Source organism: Pithys albifrons, chromosome 6 (genome assembly GCF_047495875.1).
Source record: "Pithys albifrons albifrons isolate INPA30051 chromosome 6, PitAlb_v1, whole genome shotgun sequence".
Classification (NCBI taxonomy): domain Eukaryota; kingdom Metazoa; phylum Chordata; class Aves; order Passeriformes; family Thamnophilidae; genus Pithys; species Pithys albifrons.
This window is the reverse complement of record NC_092463.1, coordinates 65,109,231-65,137,169: the sequence shown is the minus strand read 5'-3', so window position 1 is coordinate 65,137,169 and position 27,939 is coordinate 65,109,231. Positions and strand designations below refer to the sequence as shown.

Genomic DNA, 27,939 nt, shown 5'->3' with positions numbered 1-27,939 from the left:
TGAAGACACATTTACATTTATTTGTTTGTTAATTATTTTTGTGTTCAATCATTACATTTATTAATTTATTTGACTGCATAGTACACTTGCTACACTTTAATTAGGATTTGTAGTTTGTCATAATTTATTATGATTTAAACACCTTGCTGGAACAAATTCAAGTTGCAATTTCGAATGGCTTGAAATATGCAAATGTTGTATTAGACTTTTAAGCCTCCACATGAAGAGCTTAAACCTGTGGACAGAGGACTCTGGCATGAAGCTGAGTGTGTGCAGCTGCACCAGTCCATAACCTGACTTGAGCCCATGCTCAGACACATTAGCAAAGAGCTTCTCCCTGTCCTAACAATTCACCTTCTGCTTGCCCTCCCCACTCTCAACAGCTCTGAACCAAAACCCCAGGAAACACCAGAAGTAAAATTCAGGTGGCTTCATCTCTATTTGAATTGTATCCTTTAATTCTTACTCATTTCCCTCTGCCACAGAGTCCCTGGTGGTCTCTGCTGCTCAGCTCTGCTGGGAACACAGACGTGGCAGGCTCTGAATGGTACCACCAAGACCTGGCTTCTTACTTGTGCAGGTAGGCATCGAGCCAAAGATCTCCTGAGCTCTTCAGGGAGCTGGGAGAGGGAGAGAGAGGACACAGTGCTCAGGGGGGTGTTGGTGAGGACTCCTCCTGCCTCTCGGTATGTGTTACTCACCGCACGATGTCTGCAAAGGCCGTGAGCAGTGGCTTGCACTGGTACTCCAGGCCGTGCTTGGCACACAGGGACTTCACCAGAGGGGCCACCTTCCAGTAGTTGTGTCTTGGCATTGTGGGGAACAGGCTGTGAACATGAGACAGGCAGGTTCTCTTCCAGTGCCCCATGAGAAGTCCTGCCTTTCCCATGCTCAAATTCCTTAGTCCTGGTCTCGGGAATCATGCAGCTCGCACTGAGCCGCGTCTGTAGCTGCTCCCAGCTCTTCTTGGTTTTAGCACCAGTGACTTACATGACTTTCCTGCTTTCCCCATAGGTTTTTCCCCCGCCACAGTTTAGCATCTCCAAATCAACATTTCTCCAAATTAAGTAGTGCTTATAGAAGAAACTACTTCGCCCCTCCCCTTTTTCCAGGACCAACCATCTCCAGAGCACAGAGAAGATGAGCCCATCCTTCTCAGTCTCTAGAGTGACAGCATAAACAGTCAGCATAGGGAGGCTTAAACTACCGTGGCAGACTATAAACAGGTGATTTAACATGGGTGTTTTCACTAACCCTTACAAGGTACTACTTGGGACAGACCCTCTTGTTGCCCATATGGTTCCATGGGTCTTGCCCATGTTCCACGGTCACTTGTCATCCTGTGAAAATGGGATGTGGGTCCAGTGGATCCAGTGAAGGTTTTGAATTACATCAGGATTCTCTTGATGGCTTTCAGTCTTTTTAAAGACAAACACATTGCTGCCCCGCAATTATTTGTAAAATTCAGAGCAATGAAGAATAGGGGAAAGAAAAAATCAGCAGAAAAATTATTTTTAACCAAAAGGAGGTAAGAAAATGCTCTCTTGTGTGTGTACTCACTGGTGTTCAATCTGGAAGTTCAGATGCCCAGTGAACCAGTCATTGAACAGTGACTGCTCCACGTTGCAGGTTGCCTGGAGCTAGAGGAGGGCAAAGGAGAGCAAAGTCAGTGCAGGTTCGTCACTCCAGCCTTTCTCATCTCTCCCTAAGCTGAGCTTTCTCCAGCCAGGGGTCATAATCCTCCTGCAGCTTTTGGGCCAGCTGCTGAACAGAGACAGGCTAAACTGGACCATGGCAAAACCAGGAGTTGGCTCTTGCAGTGAGTGAGGAGGTGGGTGTGTTCAGGAGCTGGAGCTGGGACCTGGATTTGGTTTTAGATTGCTCATTAATGTGTCATTGCTGTCCTTCCCCATTTCCCGAAGTGAATCCATTGCCTGCTAACCTTCATTTCCCAGTTACCAACAGGTTTCACAGCAGAAGTCATATGGTTAAAATTTGTACCTGTATGGCCATAATTCTTAGGAATGGAAAAATATTTTACCTGAGTAGACATCCAGTCCAAGTTCTTGTCGTAGTAAATATCCATGGGGATGTGGTTCATCTGTGAAACCCAGACAAACCAGCTGCTCTCCAGCATCCTGTGCAGTCAAACCAGAGGCCAGAACCCATGTCAGTGGTGAGGCATTGAAATAACAGCACAGCCACACTCACAAAGACAGGGCTGAACACCAGCCTTGCTAAGCCAGCACCTGGAAGAACGTCCAAACCCTGGAAGTTTCCTACTTCCTTGTGAAACTCATGATTATTTTGCTATAACACTGACATAATTTGTTCTATCTGTAGCCAAGGACCAAACTGATTAAAATCAGTGAAATGATCCAGTTGGAGACTGTGTTGTCCATTCAAGCCTGGGCATTTGCAAGCCCAGACTAAGCTGTTTTAGTTACGTGTTCTCTTTAACCAATAGCAGACCCAACACCCAAAGCACTGAATGTTATTTAAGGGAATTATTTCTCAATTTGGTCAGTATCCAGTGAAGTGTCTTTGCTGCCACAGCAACATAAAACTTGTCCTGACAATTGAGCACACAAGTGTTAGTTTAACTTTATGGAATTAAACCAGTAAGCAAAAAATGAGGTGGTAAAGGATTATGTGGAAAGATAAGCAAAGGCAGACAAAGGCAGGCAAGTACAGATGGATAGAATGTGTAGAGGAGGGCTAAAGAGACATCACCTGAATATAAAATAGTATGCCAGGACACTCTTTATTTCTAATAATGATCCATAAATATAAAAGAATCTGATGTAGAAGGTCATCATCCAGGCCAAGTCCTACGAGAAACAGACAACAAGAAAAGAAAAAAAAAGTGAATTACATTAGCTTAAATCTTTTTCTAAGCTTCCTGTTAGAGGTACAGGAGAATAATTTACATTGGGCTTTTATATCTTTTTTTCTGAATGAAATAATCAGAAGCAATTCATCATAACACAAGTTAATGATACTTTTTCACAGCCTGTGTAAGAGATGAATCAGAGTTTTTACACCTAGTGAGGTTTTCATAGCCACAGGTTGTCCACTGAGTTCTGGACAGCTCAGAAGGAAGGCTGCAGACCCCCAGCTGGCCCCTTTTTGTCCCACAAGGAGCAGTACTTACCACCCAATACCCTTTTGTGTAAGCAATGTAGAATGTGTGGCAGTGGAAGTAGGTGGGAAACAGGAGCGGAGGAAGAGCTGCAAGGGAAGATCCGTTATCACCGGGAAGGTCATGGACTGAATGGCTTGGTCTGTCCATGGATCTGATAGTTCTTACAGACCTCAGACTTCATTTTAGGCTTTTAACTGAGGAACAGCCACAACTGAGTATTTTGGGAAGCAGCTTCCACAGCCCAAGGCATATCTGGCTTATCCCCATGCAGTTGTTCAATGCAGGGGAACAATGGGAATACATATGAAATGCCTCATGGGATTGGAGAACTCAAAATTCAGCCTTCCAAATAGACATCTTACTTGGAAACAAAACAAACTCCCCAAGAAAACCACAACACCCCCCCAACCCCAGATTATTGTTTAAATTTGAATATTACTGGAAGATGTGGTAACTCAGAGCCGATGTGGGAGATCTGGGATAGGATCACCTTCCCCAAGCAGGCACCTTGGAGTTGTGTATCTGAGACATGCTCTTTATGTACTCTGTTAACCATGATTATACAGCTCCCAAACAGCCCCTGGGGCCTCATCTCAACTTTCTTGATTAGGGAGATAAGAGACTTTCTTCTTTTCTCTGCCCAAATAGATGCACACCCACTTTTGCAAAGCCATACAAGTTTAAGATGACCTGGTATAAGTGTATGCCACTACTTTTTTGACCCTGGAACAAGCTAAAACCATTTGGCTAAAATTTCTCAAATCAAATTAACGTGTTTCAAGTCAAAAAGGACACAGAAATCTGGTCTCACACAGATATGATAATTCAGGCTGAAAAGGACCTGAGGATCTTGGAGCAGTACCAGCTCTGAGGTCAGACCAGTTACTTGAGGTTTTATCCGGTCAGGTCTTCAACTCTTTCAAAAATTAGGTTATTATTATGTTGTTGTATTGTGTTCTTTAACACAGGTACCTTTGTTCTGCTCAACTTCTGCAGGATGAAAGCAGAATCTTACAAGCCCCATTAATACCCACCATGGTATTGCAGGAGAATGGAGATACTCACTGAAGAAGAAGTATTTGTGTTGGTGATTGTAGGGCATGTACTTTTTCTTTTTGATTCCAAGCTGTGGAAAAAAACCCACAAAAACAGAATCACTTAGTGGAAACTAAGAGATTTGGACAGGTAACTTCTGTTTTACATCTTTTTTTCCCCAGAGGCACCTTCTTGCACACTTCCCACAAGCTTCATTCCTTCTGTCTCCCTCCTATTAGTTTACAAACATAGTATTTTCTATCAACTCTCATTGCATTAATGTAGAGGTTTGATGCCTTTCATCCATTAAAAGATAGTGTGATCTTGTAGGCTGTGGTAAAAATAATACTGAGCATGGACAGAGGTGAATTTTAACTGGTGAATTTCCTTGGTTTTATGTTCTTGCCACATTCATAATTTATTTTGTGAAAGATTAGCTATTTCAAGGCTAAATTGTATTATCAGACAAAATAACCCCCTGGGATATTCATTCCTGTCACAGCAAGGCTTTTGCCTTCTCCTGGAAGACAGAGCCATGCCAAAGCCTCAGACATGAATGCACATAATAATAAAATATAAAAAAGGCTATGCAGACATGCTTTATGTTAATGTTTACAGGTTATCTATAATCACTAATTACTGAGTTGGTGTTCCAGGTCGTTAAGTTTCTATAACCATTAGCAGTGGTGGATTTTCCACCCTATATATGATACACGTACATCCTGTCTATTTTATTTACAACTTGTCAGCTGTTAACAATTTTTAAAGGGTTTTAACATGAACTGTGAAGAAAACTGACGCAGATGAAATCAATCTCTTTTCAGAAACTGCCATCACAGCTCAGTGTTAGATCTTCATGGTCGAGGATGGTTTTGCTGTCTGGGGTGTTCCTCCCACACTCACATACTGACCTCCACTGAGAGTTTTTTCCCCAGAGTGAACAGGAAAGGGTGCATATCGATGTCAGGGTCTTTGTGGAAGCAGTTGGGTTTGGAGTGGTGCTGGGAGTGCAGCAGAGTCCACCAATTGGCTGATGCCCCCTTTTTAAAAGAAGAGCAAAGTGTGAAAAGTGTGATGCTTTCAGAGCCAGATTCTCCTCTGTTCCCCTCCTTCCCCCAGAGCTGGAGAGAATCCCCCCCAGAGTCTTCAGAACACACACTGTTACACAAAACACCATCAAATCTCAGCAGCTTTCTAGAGTCAGGTACTCACAATCAAATGGCACATCACAAACTTGTGCAGCAAGTGGTTCCACTTGGTCTTCCTGAATACTGAAAGGTGTCCTAAATCATGTTGTAACCATGAAGCCTGGACCTGGAAGAGGGGAAAAAACCCCAGCTTTGGGAGGGGAGAAGAACAAGGAATCAAACCCAGGATGGTGCCACACCCATCCTTTGCCTCGAAATATCCAGTTTCTTTCTCAGGCACTGCTCCAAAGTCACCATCAGAAACAGACTTTGAAATCCTGATTCTCTTAAGCCTTCCCCCAGAATATATATCGCTGAAAGAATCCCAGACAAGGTTTGCTGGGAGCTCCCTACATGCAGAATTTCTTTATATCCATATATAATTGTTGCCTTCCTATGACAAAGATTGTGCTAAGTCAGGAGATGGAGAACTAAGAAATGCAAGTGTGTGGAAGTTGATGGAAGTCCTTGTGCTGTGGACTCCATTGCTCACCTGGGAAATGGTCAGCACCAGCAGAGACACAACGAAGGGCAGTAAGGATGTGCCAAAGTAGAGGAGAATGAGCCAGGCAGCAGAGTCCAGCAGGAGGATGTGAGCCAGGTGCAGGAAGAAGAAGAGCTGATTGGGCTCCAGAAGTCCCATTTTCTCAACGGTATCGCGCAATTCCCGGAAGTCTCTCACCAGCAGTTCCTGGGGAAAGCAAAACGGTGAGACATTCTCTGTTTTAGAGGGTAGCCCTGCAGGCTCAGAACCCAAAAACCACTGCAGTGGGGGAAAGAAAGAGCAAAGAAACTGGCTAAAAGAGCAAGAGCTGGGCTTGTACACCAATCACTGGTCTCTTGGAGCTTCACTGTGTCTTTGAGAAGGTGCGCAGAGCAGAGGAGCCATCAGGCTGTATCCTCAGCACTAAGAGTAATCCTTGGTACTTCTTCCATCATCTCCTTGGCAGGGGGAGAGGACCAGAAGGCTCAGGTGGAGGTTGTGTCTACTGGAAGTTGTACTTCATGTGCATGAGCTTCACATGCCACCTTGTGGTCGGTCTTTGGATGAAATTACTCCTCTTAAGATACATCTTCACTTTCACTTTACCCTTCCCAGGATCAACAGGGAAGGGTTAAATGCCTGTATTAAAAACCTGCACCTCCACCCCAGCTGGCCCCCAGCGAAATAAGAATTACAGTGATAAGAACAAAATAATCTTCAGGAAGAAAACAATCTTCTTCTCAACCACATAATGTGGATTTAGACTAATAGTCATCTCTTGTTTCTAAGTGGTGGCACAGAAATTCAGAAGATACGGGACAACAAGGTCTAATCTCAGAATATCATTTTAATCTGCCTTTGATCTGATTTATGAGGACAGACTTACATTTTTAGTGGGCTCAACACTGGGTTGATCTGGTGCCAGCTCCCCAATCTGGAGGGACTTCAAGTACTTGCTCACCAGCACCTTGTCAACATGGAATGCCACAAAGGCATCCTGCAAATGCCAAGAGTAAAGAAAGGGGTAAGAAAACCAAATTCCAGGTTACTAATCTCAATTTGCTGTGCATGGCAAGACATTCCCTGTGGAGGAACCACAATAGTAAAGATCATTCACCTTTCTAACTCCTCAAGATTTTGCTGCCTTAGCCTTCTTGTGTTTGTCTTATGCTGCTCAATGAAATCTTATTTCAGGAGGGGGCTGCTGCCCAATACTGCAATTTCTGCAGGTATCCAAGATCCATAATACAAAATTAACTGAATCTCTACCATATGCCTCAATCAGTCTTGTGCAGTGTCACCCTGACCGATATTGTGGCATTAATTACACTCATTTTCCCATTCCTTACTGAGAGCCTTCTGTGTTTTTTCATCCTCTCCCGAGTTATCACCTTTCATGCCTTTATGCTCTTTGTTAAAATGTTTCAGTCAAACTAAGGTAATTTCTCGACTTTTCATGAGCCTTAAACGTCCTGTATAAGTGGAAAATCAGGACTATTTGTCTTCAGGTTTTTTCCCTTTCTTTCAAAATATGCAGCAGCAAGGAAGCAATCACATTGGTCACATCCTTGTCTAGATGTTAATTGACCACTATTTTCTACTCCTCCTGTGATACTAAAAGGCACGAACTCCAAGGAATTTCGTGTGTGTTTACGAGTTTCCATGGCATTAAACTAACAGACAAGGAAACCTGACTAGCAGAAGTCTTTTTGCCCACACAGCAACTCCCCAGTCTTTGGAGGTGTTAACTGGCCAATTCTTTCCACTTTGTTCATCCCAAAGGTCAGAAGGACCACAAGCAGTGACTGCAGAAACTTTTCCTGGTGGCAGTTTGGGAAAGCACCCTGTCTTTGCTTTCCCTCCAAGTTACCCTGGGCGGCATTTAGGAAGGATACCCTCCCTAAAGGATGTTTCTGGAAGCAGCTCCTGTTGTTGCCATGGAACTGCTGCACTACCTGTGTCAGCTTCCCCACTTTGCTCTGGCTGTGAGCACTCGCTGCGGCTCACAGCAGATGCACAAGCAAGATCAGGAGACAGGAGTAATCCTAAAGGCTTAAGAATCATAGAACTAGATAAAACTAGACGAGGTTGCTCAGAGTCCCATCCAACCTGGCCTTGGATATTTCCAGGGACGGGGCATCCAGACTTTCTCTGGGCAACCTGTGCCAAGGCCTCACTGTACCCTTGCTGTAAAACTATCTTCCTTATATCTAATTGAATCGACTGTCTTTTAGTTTAAAGCCATTCCCTTGTCCTGTCACTCCATCCCACGACCCAAGTCCCTCTCCAGCTCTCCTGAAGCCCCTTCAGGCCCCGGCAGGGGCTCTAGGGTCTCCCTGGATCCTTCTCTTCTCCCGGTGAATCCCCCAGCTCTCCCAGCCTGGCTCCAGAGCAGAGGGGCTCCGGCCCTGGAGCATCTCCGGGGCCTCGCTCCAGCTGTTGATCTCATTTAGCTGGATGAACAGAGGGCGGCTCTTGGAGAGACTCGAGACCCTGTTCCCGTACCTAAGGGGACTCAACGAGAACTGGAGAGGGACTTTGGACAAGGGTCCGGAGCGATAGGACAAGGGGGAATGGCTTTAAATTAAAGGAAACTTGAGTTTAGATCGATCCCGTCGCCCCACGGGCTGAGCCTCCTCATTTTCCCGTGTCCACGGGGTGGGGCTGCGGGGGTTCGCACGGAGCGGCGACTCTTCATTGCCCTGACCCAGTTCTATCCCTGGAGCGCCCCCGATTCCCGCATCTCCCCCCGGCCCTGGCTGCACCGTCCTCGCATCCTGCATCCCGCATCCCGGCCGCTCCATCCCGGCGCCGCTCACCGTGGCGTCCTGCCCGGCGTGGCTGATGAGGAGCCGGGTCCCTCCCGGGTGCCTAAGGCAGAAGTGGCTGATGTCGTACACCTTCCTGTGGATCACCAGCCAGCGCTCCTGCGGGGCCGCTCCCCGCCCGTTCCGCTGCCCGATCTCCTCCCAGGTGAAGCGCCGCAGCCCCGCGGGGTCCCCGTCCCCATCCCTATCCGCATCCCTATCCCCGTCCCCATCCCGCACCTCTCCGCCATCCCCAAGCCGTGCCATCCTCCCTCCTCCCTCCCGTCCCTCCAGCCCAGCATCCCGCTCGCCGTGGCATTTAAGGGTGGGACCCGCCCCGGGCACCCGCAGTCTCCGCCTCCGCCCTGCCCCGGCTCCTCAGCGAGCTCTGGGTTGGCTTTGTCCCCCCAAAATTGCCCCTTCTCTGCCCCGCGTCTGCACCCCCAGCGCAGCCCCAGCACCCAAAGCCCCCGCAGAGAGGGACACCTGACCTCTTACGGGGGTTCTGGGCCGGCTCATTCTTTTCGCAGGACATGCTCAGACAGGGAGAACTTCCCTGAAAACACACCCCTGGTTAACCAGAAATATAGTATCGCTCTGCAGTTCAGCTTTTGATGTTATGGTCCCCGAAGCCTTGGATGAAACACAGATTAAGCACATTCTTAAACACAGATGAAAAAATCCCCAACAACCAAACCACCCAATCTCCAGGAAACTCAGTATTATATTTAGCACCCAAGGAAACCCAGTTCTGTTTTCAGTTCTCCAGCACTCACAGCAAGGAGGGAGCAGGAGACTTGCACTGGATGATTCTGTCACCTGGGATAAACCTGGGATGGCACACACGGAATGTTGTACCAGATTCTGATGGTAGATTGTGAAATTGCATTTTTTATTCCCCTCTCCCTGCCCACTTCTTCTTTGTAAAATTAGTAAGTAAACTCTTGCCTTGGGGACTCCAGGAAATGAGTATTAATTGCAAAACAGCACTTGGTTCCACTTTTCTTGTCTTCCTAGACAGTCACAGTATCCACACAATTCTCTCTTTTTAAGACAGACTGCGGTCTTGAAACTATAAAGCTGTGATTGATTTAGTGATTTCTGTATTTAGTGTTAAACCCCCTATCAGCAACAACCCAGATGGAGGAGCCGACAATTAAGACAGAGTTTTGAAAGCATGTCATCAAAGCTGGAACTAATTTATTAGATTTACTGTCTTTGATGATTAATTTGAATGAATTCCTTTACATGTATAATATTTCTCACACATCTACTTGCCTTTTTTTCTCCCTTAGTGCTCATTTGCTCTTGAGTCTGCTTGGGCTGGTAAAGCTCTCACTTGATAATGATTCTTCAGTTTATGCTGGATACTGGCAAGAAATCCTACCCTGGGAGGGTGGGCAGGCCCTGGCACAGGGTGTCCAGAGGAGCTGGGGCTGCCCCTGGATCCCTGGAAGTGTCCCAGGCCAGGTTGGATGGGGCTTGGAGCAGCCTGGAAGTGGAAGTATTAGGCAGCACTGAGAATCTGGGGGTTTCGGGAGACACCAAGAGCTTGGCTGGAGCTTTAGGTTTTAAGAACTGCCCTCAAGCACCTAAAATAGTAGCAAGTTATTCAGATCTTTCATTGATTATGTCCAACCCCTGGACAACTGGAGCTTTGATTGCTTCAGGAGGAGCCACGTAACATCTTGAGAGCAGGAACTGTTAGGGTGGGTTGCAGGACACTCTTGACATTATTATCATATCAGCCTATTTTCTGATAGAAATACTGATAATAACAGTAATTTCTATTGTATCAGCAGGTGCTTACAAAGGAACAATACACTTGGTAACAAACCCTTAATTAATCTGGACCACAGCTCTTGCATTAAGGTTCCAGCTGCTCACTTTTCAGCTGGAACCCCACATAAGCCAAAATTTGAGCATTTCCAGTCTGGCAGCACTGGCGTTTTGCAATCTGTCTTTGCACAATAAAGGTCTCAGCTTCTAGAAAGATAAACATCAAATTCTGACTTGACATCTACCTGACACCCACTTGTTGTCTCACACAACCCAGTTTTCTGCTCTGTAATCCCTCCTTCCTTTGCCTGCAGCAGGATGCAGTGGGCCAAACCTGCATGATGGTCCTTTCTGGAACTCTTGTGGTAAATAAATTTGTCATCAAACCTCAATTAAAACGAATATTTTTGGCAAGGCTAAATGGATCTTTCATGCAGGTTAAAATTAAGATTTTCCCAAACTGATCTGCTGTACCTCCTAAGGAGTCAATAGATTTGCTGGTTCCCAAAGGAACACCAGAGAAACAGCTGGATGGGTGACACCAAAGATACAGGGAGGTTAAGCTTCCTGGTGGCAGGGAAGGATGGGATGGGATGGGATGGGATGGGATGGGATGGGATGGGATGGGATGGGATGGGATGGGATGGGACGGGATGGGATAAGACAGGATGGGATGGGATGGGATAGGATAGGATAGGATAGGATAGGATAGGATATTTGAGTTGATTTGAGTTGAAAGGGACTATCGTTTAGCCACTTGGATCATTTAGTCATTTAGAACACTACAACTGGTATTTAGTCCAACTGCCTGATCACTTCAGGAATTAAAGCTTCTTATTAAGGGCATTGTCCAAATGTTTCTTAAACACTGACAGGCTTGGAGCAGCACCCACCTCCTGAGGAAGGCTCTCCCAGTGTTTGAACGCTGTCTCTGCAAAGAAATGCTTCCTGACATCCGTTCTAAACCTCCCCTGGCACTGTTTGGCACCATTCCCATGTGTCCTGTCCCTGGATCCCAGGGAGAAGGGCTCAGCACCTCCCTCTCCTCTTACTCTCCACAGGAAACTTTGAGAGCAATGAGGTCCCCCCTCAACCTCCTTTGGACCTTGTTTCTAGACAAATCCAAAGTCCTCAGTCCCTCCTTCCAGCCCTTTCAGCAGCTTTTTATCCTCCTCTGGATGTATTCAAGTTAAAGTTCATGCCATCAACAGATTCCCAATGCTCCAATCTATCTATATCCCACTGCAAGGCCTCTTGTCCCTCCAGAGAACCAGCAGCACCTCCCAGTTTAGTATCATCAGCAAACTTGCTATTCTTGCATTCAAATGCTGCATCCAGATCAACTCCTGCATCCAGACCGGAGAAGCACCACTGGTGGCCAGTCACCAGCCTTCAACTGTAAGATCATCCATAATTGTGGGAGCCTTTGTACTGAAAGATTTCTTATGCTCCTGCCTCATAAGTGGCTACTGCACGTCCCTCAGGATGTCACAGAGGGAACTGTGCTACAGCTGCTGTGTTTGCACAAGGCTCCTGACCTGAAACACTGGTGACAGGTTTTGCAGTATGAACAGAAGGGTGGCACTGACACAGCTGCATCCCTGCAGCTCCACGTGATCTGGCATGTTCTTTCTCAAGAGCAGATCTTATCCACTGCGCCCTGACAAGCACCAGTGTGTGACTCAACATTTGCAGCACAGAGTTGCTGAGTGGAAAGTGATATGATCTGATTTTTCTGTCACACCACGTTACGCCCTTTTTGGCCAGTAGAGCTGATGATGCCCTGTTTTGGTGAAGCTGCACCCACAGTAGTGAGGTGGATGCCTTAATCCCTTGATGAAATTATGGACACATGGAGCCATTCTCCCACTGATTTTCCTCACTTTCAACAACTTAAACTCTAAGGGAAACCTTGCATTATTCCTATTTTCTTCATTTCAACTTGCTTCTCAAAGCACAAGACAACCATACTTCCATCTCAGTCAAACCAGAAGTTCTCTGTCACAACTTCAGGGCTGAGGAGGCACTAAATATGCAGCTCTGCATGTCTGAACAAGGCAGGTGTGAATGTCAACATGGACAAGAAGCTTCCACGGAAACTCAAAACATACCTGAGTTGTTTGAAACAAGCTATGAATAGGGAAGAGAAGAACAAAAACTACAAAGAATGTGGCTTCTTGGGGTGTATTAGCATGGAATAACTCCTAGTTAATGGGATATGTGGAAAATAAGGTGAAAAGATGCTGGATACAGAAGTTATGGAAGTGTCTGTGCTCACATGCCTAAAGTTGCTGCATAATGGATTTTGTAACCTTAATGGGGAGGTGATTTCTCTCATCAATCTTGTTTCTTACACCTCAAACTTCACCAGGCATGGCAGCAATTACCTTGCTCCTACAGCAGAGGACAGAAAGGGAAGTCCTAATGAAGGATCACATCCCACCTCTACATGAAAATTACACTGATCACTTCCTCCCACAGGAAGCATTAGGTAGTAAGTGCAGCAGCTGAAAGCTTTGTCAGTCCACATAACTTTCCCCTGTGTTAGCCTGATCCATTTAGAGAGCAGCTGCCCTACAAACACCAGAAAATCAGTGAAAGTATTTCACAACCAAAGCACTTCAGATTTGGTCCTGCGAAGAACTGAAAGCAGAGTTAAGGTTATGCTCAGTTCTATTGGAATGATGTGCAAATCTGCCAGTCCCTCTCCCTCTGTAAACACAGACACTCTTCCTTTATTTTAGAATTGCAGCAGAGAGAGGATTTGTCCAGATTTTGGTTTTGTCCCTTTGATTTTCCCTACAAGGCCAAATATTTAGGTTTAGACTCATAATACCTAACTTTAAGTGTCAAACTTCAGGTCACTGCTGACCAATTAGACTCTCCCTGTCCAGTGCAATGAGATAAGCACTTTGAGAGGATGATTTGTAGGTTTAGATTGGATATGGAGGTTTAGACCAGATATTAGTAAGAAATCCTTCCTTGGGAGGGTGGGCAGTCCCTGGCACAGGATGCCCAGAGAAGCTGTGGCTGCCCCATCCCTGGGAGTGTCCCAGGCCAGGTTGGACAGGACTTGGAGCAGCCTGGGAGATGTCCCTGCCCATGGCAGAGGATGCAATTGGGTGATCCCTTTACATGTAGCACTGTCCTCTGTGCTCAAAGGGCTCAGAGAGAACCTGAAATCCCTTAGGAATTCTTGTCTCCTCCAGAAGATCCTGTGCCACATCATTGCTGAACTCAGCATCCGATTCATTAACTGATTGTATTTTAACTGTACTTGGAATATTCTCAGCTGATTTCCACTTCACCTTGCCAATCTCTGAGGGAGAGAGGCATTAATATTGCATAATTCTTAATTTCTTAGTCCTATATATCATAACCACAATTACTTCCCTTCCTAATCTGCAGAGAGTGATGTTCTACTGAAGAGAGTACTTGAGAAAGGCCAAAGGAACAGCCTAGAAACTCTAAATATATTGGAACCATGAAGAAAAGGAACACAGTCAGTGTCAAATTTTATGGTATAGAATTATGAAAGGAAAGGAACAAAACCAGTGTCCAGTTACGTGGTGTTGGTGAAATATGTGTTTCACTTGTGGTGGAAACTCAGTAGAGAGATTTCTTAAAGGTTCTGTTGCCATCACACCACTGGCAAGCAAGGGGAAGGACAGGAAGACCTGGAATCATGAAATCATTTAGGTTGGAAAAGACTTACAGTCAAAACCAAATCTATAGAGAAACTTGTGACAGTGTCCCCAGTAACTGCACATTTTCTCCTGGAAAGGAAGACAGAGAGGCACATTCCTTATTTTTGGACCACTGCACCACTTCTTTTTCTTATAAAGGAGAGGAACTGTGAATTCCAAGAGCTGAAGAAGCATGAGGAGATGAAGAAGTGCAAGGAGCCAGCAGAGATTTCCTGTACATTTTAGTCTGTGTCCACACTCAGACTCACATTGTCTGTAGGAAGCTTTTTCTGGGTTAGTATTTGGAGAAAACTGGTCATTCCAAGCTAAGGATCCACCCAGGCTTCCCATCTGAGGTGTGGCAGCAGGCACAGACAAGTCACAGCACTGAGAGGTGCAAACACATTGCACAACACCCCAGGGAGCTCCCTGAGAAGCCTCTTTCAGGTATGGACACAACATGTGCTTCTCTCACTGGGGCTTACAAGAACTTCCTTTGTATTTCCTGACACTTAAAGGCTCCTACAGGGAACAGCTGAAAATCACATTATCCTCCAGAATTTAAATACATACGTATCTATTACAGGTTTTCATGCATCATTCTGTGGAACAGGCAACCAGCACTTTGCACAACCATCTCCAAGAGATTCCCCCAGGCTTGTACGAGGCCAATACATTTTCCCTTTCACTCTGATCATTCCTTGACTGGTATTTGTTTCTTGCTTTTCCAGAGGTGCACCAAAGCACTGGTTTGCAGACATTGCTGCTCCCCCATGGCTTTTCCCCTGTTGTTTGTAGACAGTGTCCAAGGCCAGGTTGGATGGGGATTGGAGTGATTCAGGGACCCCTCAAGAAAAAGGATTTTATCCCTTATCCATAAAATCATAAGGTCTTTACTAATTTTTAACAGAGCTGCACCAACTTTGTATTTTATATTAATTTTTGATTTTAGCTTGTACCTTAGTTTGTCAGTGATCTTAACCATGCAGAGCTTTAGACACGGAGGAATTTAACCCTGTAAGCTGTAAGATGACTTTAAGAAGTAAACCAACATCTTGTTTAGATTAAAGGCTGAGCTGTAAGAAATAAATCAGAAAACCTGTCTAGGTTGATGCTTGAAGCTGTACCATTGTTCAGTTAAAAGGCAATATAAGGCTGCAGAGATAAGAGCAGCCCATTAGAGCTGTTAAAAGTGATCCTAAATACGCTGCTTAATTTTGGAGAGGGGTAATCAGCTGTAACTGAGGATATAAACCTGGAAACACAAAAGTCGGGTGGAACATCTTTGGTGGAATTACCCCCCATGTTCCCAGCGCTGAATAAAAGGAAGAATTTTGTTCTATTCTATTGGATTTTATTATTTCTTAATTCAGGAGCAGCCTGGTCCCTGCCTGTGGCAGAGGGTGGAATGGGATGGTATTTAAGGTCTCTTGCAATCAAACCATTCCATGATTCTGTGACTCAGCCACTGGAAGCCACATGACATTTTCCTGGGCCAATGAAGTCAGCATGGCAGCACTGCAAATATGTGTATTTTTTAAAGGGTGTGTTAATAATCACACTAAATATGTACAGGCTACTGAATGTGCAGCCAGTATAAAAAAATACTTTTAATTTTGGCATCTTCCTTTTCTGTTTGTGACTACCACAGAACCAGAATGACCTGAAAATGAAGGTTGGAGAAATGAGACTATATAAGAATAAAAGACTTACACATAGTAGTTGGTAAACATAGATATTTTTAACTCATGTTTATTTCACTCTATTGCAAGTTGATAATTTCGTTTAACAAACTAACCTCTTTTTATCAACTGCAGGTTTAAGGGTCATGCATAGATACAAAAAGTGGCACAGGTATAAAAAGTGTTTCACGCCATCTCTGTCTCCAAACAGGATGATGGGAACATCAGGTGAGTTCAGATATGGTAGATTAATTAATTCCCTTAGCTTTAGCTGTCTTAAAGTGCCTAATCTAAATGATTTATGCATTCTTGCTCTATAATCATGGAAGAAAATGGGCAGCATAAATTACATCTGGAGATGATTATCTCACTCCACAGACAAGAAAACCATTTTGGACCAGATGCTTGACTTTATAAAGCTGGACAAGATGAATACAATTTAATGAGTCCTTCACTGCTTGGGCTGATAAGGTTCTTTTTCTAAAAAGTCATTGCTGGAGGCAGCACAAGTTTTAGACTTAAAGAAAACTGAAGTACTTGAGATCTGGTCTTTGTTTCTCTTTGTGTTCCTTCCATTTTTACGGGCAGTGACCAACTTACTGCTTCATCTTCTCTTTTGTAAGTGAAATAACAGAGTTCTTTAAGGAACTGTGCTTTGAGAAAAAGTCTGAGGAAACAACTGAAATAGAAAATCAAACAATCAAACTAACCTTTTGCAGAATTACTCCCTTAAAATTAACTTTTGCAATCTCCTCACCTTTAGGGATGAGTCTAGATGATTCTCCTTTATTCTCCCCAAGGGAGACAGAAACTAAAATCAAGTTTGTCAGCCAGACTCAACTGAAAATTGGTGTTTTCTACACTTAGAATTGTCTTGCAAAATCCCAGACACCCACTCACTCTGTGAGAACAGTTTACCCATTTTTATTTGAGGGAAAGGAGGGGGAGCAAAGCAGAGGAGTGTAATTCATTCTGTCACTTCCAAGCCATTATCAAGATTAAAAGGGAGGAACTATGTTTTGTAGTTGGACCAGTTGCTTGCTCAACCTGTACCCAGCACCAGCTGGGTTACCCAATTCCCTTGTTTCTCCTGGAGCCACATTTCATCACAACTCAGCCTTTCTTTTGGGGTCTTCTTCCTTCTCCCTGCCAAGGAGAAAGAGGCAGAAATGGGAAGTTAATGCTAACACCCAAATCGTTCTCGCTTGTGAAATGGAAACAATTTATCCAACTTATTGATATTTTGGCTTGCAATTGCATGTGGAACCATCAGTTTTTATAGGTGGCAGCAGGTGTTGGGTACACACCAACTTAATTCATATCCCCAGGTCCACAAGTGCAGCTCCCTCTGGGAACTACACAGATTTAACAACTTCCATTTCAGTTTTGGGAAGCAACTCAAACAGTCGATGGCACAACAATCACAGAGGACTCACCTTCATTGGTGCCTTTGAATATGTGCAATGATAATCAATTTCTGTTGAAAGCCTCTTACGTGTTGATGAGGAACCAGAAAAATAATTATATAATTAGAACTCCAACCCCCAAAGAGCAGATAATGTCATTCAGTCAGCCATTGCAAGTGGTGTTAAGTAGTTAAGCATCAAGTAAATACTGCATTCCAGTACCTCTTTTTTTAATCTGATAAACAACTTTTTCATCATTTTATACTATAAATGTCTTTATCTAAGGGCAGGAGATGGTCATATGTTATTGTTCCTGCTCAGGGACAAAGCCTTTGCTCAGTTAAGCTCAACTTTTCCTTTATCCTAATTACCTATAATCAAAGTTTCTTATTTTCAGACAGAACTTTCAATTACCTTCTCCAAAAAGAATTTTCAAAGAATCAATGACGTTAAAATCTATCTATAAATGTAATTGAAGGTAGCAAAACTCTTTTCAACATCTCTTTTTTTTTGCTGTTGGCTTATTTCAGGCTGGGAGATTTTGTATTTACTCCTCTGGTACAACCGTCATCCCTTTGCTCCTTAGGGTTGTTTAATGCTCTTCATTCAAAACTGACCTGTATATTGAGGGAGAAACTGGTAAAAGTACATTTGACCTGCTCCCAGTTGGTTTTAACTTCAGCTTTTTCTCATTATGGGTCAACAAAGGGTAACAGAGAGTAAATGTTCATAGGAGTTTATTCGGAGTATGCACAATTTAAAACCATCTGAGTAAAACAGAAGGTTAAAAGTGTTTTTTTGAGGAAAAAGCATCTTTAAAATGTAATGTTAGAACTGAGACAGATAAAGCAGCTATTGAGGGAAGCAAAGACTCAAGAAATAACTGGGGAAATCAGAATGCCTAATAAGAATAAAGAACAGGGAGAGAATGTGGACTTAGGGTGAAGCTTCATGTGCAGCCCGTCCCCTTTCTGTGCTACACCCCTGAATTGAGGGATTAGGAGCTCTCCTTTCCTGAGACACTAGAGCTTTATTTGGGTTCATGGATTACTTTTCCATGGGTTAACTGGATTAAATGCTTTATTCTTCTAGTATGGTGTTCACTTAAGGTGTTCCATGATCCACCTGGACGGTTCTCCCGGGGAGGAAATCAATTGCATTATAAGACACATTTCCTAAGTCTTTTGCACCAGCCCAGCTTGATGGATATTAGTGGGTATCGTGCAAGTATTGCACTTGACTTCTCTTAATTGCTCCTAATGCTTGATTAGACAAACAGAGACCTTGGACTATGCCCCTGGGATACTTCTGGAGATCCAAGTGGAGTACTAATTGCTTAATCTTAGCCCTGGGCAGCTCCCAGATTCTCCCAGACTGTAAACTGAAGAGGGTGGTGATGCCAGGCACCAAATCACTCCACACATTACAAGTGCTGTCTTTTGGACATGAATCATTGTAGGAAGATGCTGAAATCAATTCCAAAGACATCGCTGGACCAACACCTTAAAAAACTCAGAGACTAAGTTTTAAAATGTAGTTTTTCTGGTTCTGTTACCCTGCCTGGTTTTCGTCTGTGCCTAGTTCTGTTACACCACATCCTGCCTGGTTGTTACCCTGTCTGTGCTGCGTTGATGACCCCCACACCCTGTCCATTGTATCCCTCGAGCCTTCTTTGTTCCCTTGATGTCCCATTAGGCTGTATTGCTTTGTCTTGAGCCAAGCAGTGCTCGCCCCCACCCAGGAGCCCTGGGGGCTTCCAGGTGCCCCCTCCCCTCCCTGCCCCTGCGACTCCTAGGTGGGAAACCCTGTGTGAGTCTCCTATGCCTCGTGGACCTTCTTGGGTTAATGGATCTTTGACCCTGCCTGTTCCTCAGTTTTTACCCAATCCAGCCAGACCTGGGGACTGCCCCTGGGATCTGAGATAATACCTGAGGATTGTTTGAAAAAACACTCTCTTTACTCTCTTGCCTGCAACTGCCTGGAACTCTTTGTCTCCCATCTCTGCCCCTCTCGGACAAAGGAGAGAGCAGACAACCCCTCTCCCTTTCCCTCCACGCTGCATAAAACATCAAGCTTGCCAGCAGCTGGGATTATCCTGGGGTTATTCTGGATCCTGCAATACGACCTGAGCAGGATTGCCCAATGTCCTGGGATAATTTGAAGCTAGAGGGATTATATCAGGGCTGTAATGCAACTTCATTTCCCATTGGAAGAGGCATACAAGGGCTTTGGGAGCTGCAGATGGAGGCAAAGGTGCCCCCGGGAGTCAGTCCCAACCCCTGCTGATCTGTCACAGGATATCCCATGGAACAAGCAAAGGAGACACAAGCCTGCTCCTGGCCTGTGACACCACATCCATTCCCCTTTTTGCAAGATGGATTGAAAGAAAAGGCTACTTGTATGAGAGGCCTTGTAGCTATTCCTATGCTTCTTTTCTTGGAGAAGAGGTTTTGGAGGAGTCTTGTGCAGGAGGGAACTCAAAGGGCTGACCTGTCATCCAAATCCTGAGTCTCTGCCCCTCAGAAAATGAGGCACCATAAGCTGGTAGCAAAGAGGCCTTTGTGGTAGAGAGACGGTGTCCTCAGTCCAAGGATACTCTAAGCAATCTGCTGTTCCAGTGCCAGTGGCAAACGGAGGAATTCCTGCAGGGAAAAGGGCGCATATCCAGGTGTAAGAGCGGGGCAGTGACGCACGGGGGCGAACTTGGATTAGTTTCCTTACTCTTTGCCGGGGTTTGTCCTGAAGAGACGCTGTGCACCGAAATTGCTGGAATTGCAACTGAATTTTCTCTCGTGGGGATCATGTAGGATCTGCCACCTCTCCTATCCCTTCAGCAGGTGACGAGCTCATGGCACCAAGTCTGCGAGAGCCCGAGGAGCGTCTGGACTGTGCCCGTAGCCGAGTGGTTTAGTTTTGGGTGGTCCTGCAAGCAGCAGGGGGTTGGAAGAGGCATACAAGGACTCGGTGATCCTTCCAGCTCCAGATATTCTGTGGGTTTAGGTGAAATGGGCAGGACACAAGGCAGTTCAAAGCCTGTAAATGCTTTGGGAAGCTCCTTGGCTGATCCCAGGACTCCCTGGTGGCACTCCAGGTGTGCTGCTGGCCTCAAGAGAAGGCTCTCAGGATTGCAGCCAAGGTGGGCAGCTCCAAAAGTGCTGTGAGAGACAGCTGAGGGAGGTTATCCTGGAGAAAAGAAGGCTCAGGGGAGACCTCCTTCTCTACAACTCCCTGGCAGGAGGGGGCAGCCAGGTGGGGGTCGGGCTGTGCTCCCAGGGAACAACCCGTACAACAAGAGGAAACAGCCTCAAGTTGCACCAGGGAATGTTTAAGCTGGATATTAGGAAAGGGTTGTCCAGCTCTGGAACATGTTGCCATGGAGTCACCATCCCCAGAAGGATTTAAAAGCCATGTGGATGTGGCACTTGGGGACATGATTCTTCAGTCATCTCATGCAAAGACCATAATTGGTCCTGACAAGTATCAGTCCATGCTCTACCACGGAGGAGATAAGGAGGCTTCCAAGCACCAGAATTCATCCCTCTTCATGTGTTATTTGTGATAATAAAATTGCTAGTGCAATGTATTCAAATTCAGTAATGTGCACAGTCCTTGTCATCCCTTCCAGCCTCTGATCAAATTCTGGAGGCTCTCCAGCCTTCCTCTCATTAATTGTCCCAATAGCAATAAATTGTAAAGTCAGATGTTTCTTCCTATGGGCTGAAGAAAGACATAAAAATTTTCTCCAGATCTGCATGTAGTCAAACACTCGTTTGAAAGTACTTGGTAAATAAAATTTTAAAAAATGCTATGATTTGACGTAGTTCATAAGGGCAACTGCTGACTCCTGAACTGAGGTAAAATCCACCCAGTAGCCCAGGATGGCACTCCAAAATAAGGTGATTTAACATTTTGGGTTTAGAAAACATGAAGCAGAATCCTGGCATGTATTTCATGTGCACTTGGATGCATATCCATCAGAGAGAGTACAATCCCATGGCCACTATCCAGGACATGAGCTGGGCAGGACCTGGAGCAGGAAGGGCTTACTCCCACTTCCAGGTGGGAATGATGCTAAAAGGATAAAGCAGTGACCTAAAGGACAAGTTCAGCTTGAAGCTGAGTTCAGTAGACAGTGAGTCCGAGCTATTGGAGAATCTCAATGGGAAGATCCCGTTGCCAGTAAACAGAAGGAGGTCCTACCTCTGGCAGTCCCACCATGCAAACCTTAAGAAAAGCAAAGAATTTTTTTGGTCTCGGCGCTGGGCTCATCAGGTGCCAACTTACAAGTTAGCACTGCCTTCATTTGCCTTTTCCTCAGCATTAATATCACAGTGGAATGTTGTGGAAGGATGTTGGGATGCACACAGAGAGACCCACACATGGTAGGTTGAGACACAAGGCAGAGCCAGGCAGGAAGGGACTGAGTGCTCTTCTCTCCCCAGTGCAAACATTCAGCTTCAAAGGCCTCCAACATGTTTCTAACTTGCTATTCTGAATGTCTATCTTTTTATTTTTTTTAAACACCTATGGAACTCCCAAATGTATTTTGAAGATCAGTGCATTAAAAAAATCATGTGGGATGGTCTGATACTGCTGTTAGAAAGTTACAAAAGCTTCTAGTTACTGCTTAACTTTTCATCGGTGGAGCTCTCAACTTAAATCCCCTCGTAGTAACAGACCAAAGCCTGTAGTCTGGGTACAAAAATGAGCAACAGCCTTCTGGATTCCATGGCACAGATTGCCCAGAAAAGCTGTGAATGCCCCATGCCTGCAAACACAGCCACTCTTATTTTATTTTAGAACTGCACTAAAAGCTGTAGGGCTTATGGGGCCTCTGTAACCTGTAGGGCCTGTGATTGTTCCTGGTTTTCAGTTTGCCCCTTTGATTTTCCCTACAAGGCCAAATATTTATGTTTAGACTCCTCACACCTCTCAGTGCCAAACTCCAGCTCACTGCCTGTGTTAGGAGGCCACTTAGACTCCCTCTGACTGGTGCAATGGGATAAACACTTGGAGAGGATGATTTGTAGGTTCCCTTCCCTTCCCTTCCCTTCCCTTCCCTTCCCTTCCCTTCCCTTCCCTTCCCTTCCCTTCCCTTCCCTTCCCTTCCCTTCCCTTCCCTTCCCTTCCCTTCCCTTCCCTTCCCTTCCCTTCCCTTCCCTTCCCTTCCCTTCCCTTCCCTTCCCTTCCCTTCCCTTCCCTTCCCTTCCCTGTGAGGGTGGGCAGGCCCTGGCACAGGGTGCCCAGAGAAGCTGTGACTTGGACACTCCCAGGGATGGAGGCCAGGTTCAGTCTTGGAGCACCCTGGGCTGGTGGAAGGTGTCCCTGCCCATGGCAGTGGGTGGCACTGGGTGATTTTTAAATCCCTTCCAGTCCAAACCATTCTATGACCAGAGACAACCCCAAATGCCTCCCCACAGTTTTGCTGAAAGTCCATCCAACCTTGCCCTGTTTCCAGGGAAGCTCTGTCACTGGGAAACCTGTTGAGAGGGTTTCTCTGCAGTGACAAGAGGGATTATATTGTGTTAGCAGATTCAGGCATGACAGCAAGAAGAACTCCAGGCACACCCTGGTTCACACAACTGAGTGGTGACAACACGCTCATGGAAGGCAATAAAACAGTCCATGAACAAGGCAGCAACCTTGCTGTTCACATCTGAGGTCATATTTAAGAGTTTGCTGGTGAAGACAATTCCTTTTTCAGGAATCTTCTGCTCCACAAGGATTGCAGTTCTGAGGAAGAAGCAGCAAAGGGAATTATATTCCATAGATTTTTTCTGAAATCACCCTTTCATTAAGAGAAGAACTGAAGGCACATTTTTATTGCTGTGTCCCAGCCACACTGACAGTGGGCCAAGTGCACTCCAGTCTGGGCTGGGCATGTCCTAGGACAAGGGGGAAGGTTTTAAACTGTCATAGGATGGGATGGGATACTGGGAAGGGATCCTTCCCTGTGAGGGTGGGCAGGCCCTGGCAGGGGTTGCCCAGAGAAGCTGTGGCTGCCCCATCCCTGGAAGTGTCCAAGGACAGGTTGAGTCTTGGAGCAACCTGGGCTGGTGGAAGATGTCCCTGCCCATGGCAGGGGGTGGAATGAGATGAGCTTTAAGGTCCCTTCCTCAACAGGAATATTCAGATTTTGAACTGGTGAGTGCAGCAAGGATGTACATTAACAATCCTTACAGAAAGAAAGGGGATGTCAGTGGTAAAAACTACAAGTAGTAAAAATGAGAAACTCATGGCCATGATACAGAGAATTAAAAGGAGTAAAGGGACAAAAAAGAGTTAAGAAGAGTCGAGATTTTTCAGAAAAGACAGGTCCCTAAGTTCATTGGAGGGGCCACATTTCAGAGAAATGGTCAAAGCGTAAATCATGGTCTCAGTTTGAGTCAGGGAGAAGTTCCTTCAGTACTTCTTCTACTACATTATTAGGCACTGCTGGATTTCTTCTCATTCCAGAGAGCAGGATGTGCAATCAGCCTACTCCCCTACCATCTTCTAGGTAATATTTCATTTTCTTTTACAAATCTCTAATAGGACACAATTAATTCAGCAGGATGAATATGAATTCTGCAAGTTTAAACCTGCCAGCAGGTGAAAAGTGAGGACAACCCATGATGTTACAAAAAAAAAAAAAGGGTTAAAAAGTACCCTGAGAACTTCTCTTTTATTTTCACACCCCCACAGCTTTCCAGCCTCATTCCTGGGGTTCAAAACTTGCATCACCACCCCTTCCATTGAGCAAATTTGGAATGCTGCAATATCCCACTTCTAGCTCATGTCCCACAGCTGATATTTAAAGTTATTACAATGAGCATTTTGCTCCTTGCTGGGCTGGGCTGGTGAAAACCAGCCTTTCTGATTCAGCAGTTTGGGGCTTTGTGATGGGGTGTTGAAACAGGGCACCACAAATCCCAGCAGGCCCTGACAGAAAGCCAGAGAGAACATTCCAAAATTGATTGACTCCTCTGACAGGAAGAATACAGGGAATCTCAGCTTGAAATAAGTGCTTCCTATGGCATAGATTTTTTAATATATATTATTTATGTGGCTTTTGCTTTTGCTTTGGTGTTTTTTTTTTCTTATGGCATGTGTAGGTCCAACACCCACTTCAAGAAATATTGAAAAGTAAATCCTTTTGCAGCTTCATGAGGAGCCACAGCCTGATAAATTCACTTCCATTGCAACAGATCAAAGTGTTTTAGGCTATTTCATAATTCCAGAGGAATAGAAGGTTAGATAAATATGTGGGACACCAGGCATGAGGATGCAATTTCCCAGTAAATAAATGGGAGTGCAATGAGTAATTCCTGAGAAGAGCTACCCTTTAAATCTGTGTCTCAGTGGTCAGAGCTGCTCCTTCCCATTGAATCACTGAATATTCAGTCTATATAAGATAATACAATAGACACTGTAATTAATCTTTATTGAATCTGGGTTTATATCCTTCTTCAGGCATGCACTTTTGGACTCTGGGCTGGCTGGACTGTTGCTCTGATGGTCTCTTTTATGCCCCCTCTTGTCTGTTTGTTGATTTAGGTATCCCCCAGCCAAGTAATTGAAGCTTTCACCCGTATGACACTGATACAACAGGTCATAAATTGGTAGAAATGCTCAGGTAAGCAAACCCCAGCCCTACACTGACTGGTATCCAACTGCTCACAAAAATGGAATTATGAGTCAGAATGAAAATGAACATCGTGCAGATTTTCTGTGTGCAGCAATTCCCACAGAGTATTTAGGCTTCATTTGCATAATTAGCTTGTTCTTGCTCAATGGGCTCCATGTGGGGCTGGGATAAACCTGTGTGGATCAGCACAGCATTTTTTTTGGCCCAAGAATTGTGCAGGGATAAACAGGCAACTCTAAAATACACATTTTACATGAGATACTTGAAACAAAGCAGAGGGAAGCTGCTGTGCTCAGTAGACATTGCTCACATGTTTTTAAAATGATTCTTGATGCTGTTATTCTCCTGTCAGGTTTGGAACAGACCAGAAAATAGGTGAAAGAACCCAAAAATCAGCAGTCACCAACCAGGCATGGCTTCCATAAAAAATGAGGCTTATAAAGCAAATCTAATATTAATTCCCACTAGAGTCTGATGCTGGAGATTTGAGATCTTCTATTAGATTTCTTGGGTAATATATGTCATTAAAAACCCCCAAAGGCAAGGAATAGTGCTTTGAAAATTATCCCTTATTTTTATTTCACTAACATATGTGGGCTGAGTCTCTTCTAATCCATCACAGGTCAGAAAAAGAGCCCCAGTGGGCTCCCTTGTGTCAACGCCTTCAATTAAACGTGATTAACTGGCACAAAAAGATAGTGTGGGTCACTGAGCATGTTTCCAGCAGAATGGAAAATCCCAAACCTCAAATATGAGCATATCTGCTTTTCAGAATAACCACATGACCAATAAAATACACTCACATAGTGTGAGTATGATTTGAGTGGTAAATATATTAAAGGATAGGGCAGTCAATAGGGAGAGATCTCGATCCCTCAGGAACCTCAACCACCCCCAAAAGATGTATTTTCACATTGTGTATGTGTTTTTTCAAAGGTTAATTGTTGCTTCCAAGAAGGAATGTAGGTCCTTTAGGGGAGAATGAATTTTTTCAGACCATATGTCACTAGATTCAGTTTAGTGACCAGTCAAATCAATGACGATTATTTCACTTCATTCTCACTTTTCCTCATGTATCCTCAACCAGAAGAGAATATGAGGAAGATGCATTTTTAGATATATATATATTTATATCTTTCTGAGAAGATTAAAAATATACCTTCGAGGGACAGAGGATTCAAGTGAGGAACATCCTCACACCTCATCCAGACTCCAATTTGTACTTGCAGAGCTTAACTTGTAGCTGATTGTACCATAACAGAAGGCATCACATTCCATGGCAGATGTTTCCAGCAGCTCTTACAACAGCACCACAAGAGCCACCCCTTCACATTGCCCAAGCTTCTCTAGGCTGTCCAGCAACCTCTGCTTCTCCCTCCAAGCTGCCCTTGGCTTCTGCACACAGCTCTTTATCCTCCAGCATTCCAGGCACAGGGTTTCATTCCAGCTGGCAGGAATGGGGGCAGAACTGGGCAAAAGATGGCACTGTCACGATTTTAAATTGGTGCCTGACACCCAGCAGTCCCTTGGGAGCAATTCCTCAGAAAGGATGCCAAGCAACATCTGAACAAGTTGCTTTTTAGTCCCCTCGTGGAGTTTCAGCAGGGACAGTGTAGGTTCCACATTGCTCTGATAAGTTTAATTGCAGAGGGTGGAATGATCAGTAGCCATGGACCCTGGGGTGTAAAAATCATCTGAAATGGGGATTGAGTTCCTGCTCCTCTGAGAACCAGATGAGCAATGCCATAAATAAGAGGCTGCTTCCTCCAGTTTGGAAGCCTTTGCTGTGCTGTTTGACACCTTCCAGGGAGAGGGGAATGTGCCACCAGTCCATCCCCGGGGGAGAGGTGCAATTATGAATTTGAACCACTTTTTCTTGGGAGAGTATCAAACCAAGGTAATTATAGTGCCACAACAACCCCATAACCAGCCTTTTATGACATACGTACCATGATATATTATATACTATTATATATGATAGTATACATATATAACATACATATAATATATTAGATATTATATATGTGTATATATTATATAAATATATATAATGTAGATAATGTAGATAAATACATAACATATAACAAAATAATATATATTATATATATATGAACTAGAGTTGGACCAAGGGTTGGACTCGATGATCTTGGAGGTCTTTTCCAACCCAATCAATTCTATGATTCTATGATTCTATTCTAATTCTATTCAATTATTATTTATTTATATAAATATATTATTATACAAATATAGATATATTTAGTATATATTATTATATCTACATTTATAGATATAATATATACACATACTATATAATGTATATAGAATTTTTAAATATCTTGCATAAACATATGTAATATAAAAATATAATATGTAAAATACATACTAATGATAAATATATAAAAATGCATTTAAAATATATATAAAATAAATGAACATAAGGAAAAATGTATATGTACATGTATTTTTATATATATATGCATATGTGTGTGTGTGTGTGTGTGTGTATTTGTATATATACATATTCACATTTCCTCCAGGCCATGCAGCAAGTCACTGAAGAATATCACCAAGCAGGGACTGAGGAACTCATGCAATAACCCTGAGGAACTGGAGCCATTCTTTGCAGGGGTGGCTGGTGAGTGGGATCAGTGAGCAAACTTTTCATGGGAGTCATTTCACCCCTTGGTGGGAAGGTGCTAAGCTGAGGTCCTGTCACCCAGAGCAGGACAACAGCCAAAAAGGGAACTGTTCTTTCTATTCCCAAACTCTTTCCATGAGATCCCACTTTATTCAATCTCATGCCTTGATCTGGAGCCTGAGTGAAGAACCAAAGCAAAGCTAGAAAAGAGCTTTGGCTCCACCTGGATAAGCATCTCAGAAAACTCCTGCAGCAAACAGGATCCTGCACACCATCTCCCTCATTTCCTTGTCTCTTCCAGGTATTCCAGATGGCATATATTGTCTTTCATGGAATATTACAAACCTCAGCAGGTGTTCTCCCACCCCTTGGAGTCTGTGAGCCGTGTTTGACTGAGGTAAATCAGCTCCTTTGTTAACAACCTTTATAAGGCAGATAAAGAAATCAATATTGACACAGAGCA

General features: G+C 44.3%; 1 protein-coding gene and 1 long non-coding RNA gene across 4 annotated transcripts; one reads left to right on the top strand and one right to left on the bottom strand.

Annotated features, from left to right (window-relative positions):
* Positions 1-8,948, bottom strand: LOC139673525 (acyl-CoA (8-3)-desaturase-like). 3 transcript variants are annotated; one of them, XM_071559271.1, is made up of 12 exons: positions 8,671-8,946; positions 6,738-6,848; positions 5,861-6,058; positions 5,393-5,518; positions 5,092-5,220; positions 4,211-4,271; positions 3,155-3,231; positions 2,734-2,831; positions 2,042-2,138; positions 1,561-1,640; positions 702-827; positions 1-620 (listed from the first exon to the last, which is right to left on the bottom strand). In XM_071559271.1, the coding sequence occupies exons 1-12, from the start codon at positions 8,923-8,925 to the stop codon at positions 569-571; spliced, it is 1,410 nt and encodes a 469-aa protein (XP_071415372.1). In that variant the 5' UTR covers positions 8,926-8,946; the 3' UTR covers positions 1-568. The 3 variants fall into 3 exon arrangements, with proteins under 3 accessions (XP_071415372.1, XP_071415374.1, XP_071415375.1); XM_071559273.1 differs by having other exon boundaries at positions 5,393-5,494; positions 8,671-8,945; XM_071559274.1 differs by lacking the exons at positions 1-620; positions 3,155-3,231 and having other exon boundaries at positions 737-827; positions 8,671-8,948.
* Positions 3,830-27,936, top strand: LOC139673527 (uncharacterized). The gene is made up of 5 exons (XR_011698132.1): positions 3,830-4,330; positions 15,941-16,033; positions 24,748-24,826; positions 27,376-27,473; positions 27,778-27,936. It is a non-coding gene; the product is annotated as an uncharacterized lncRNA (long non-coding RNA).
* The last annotated feature ends 3 nt before the right edge of the window (positions 27,937-27,939 follow it).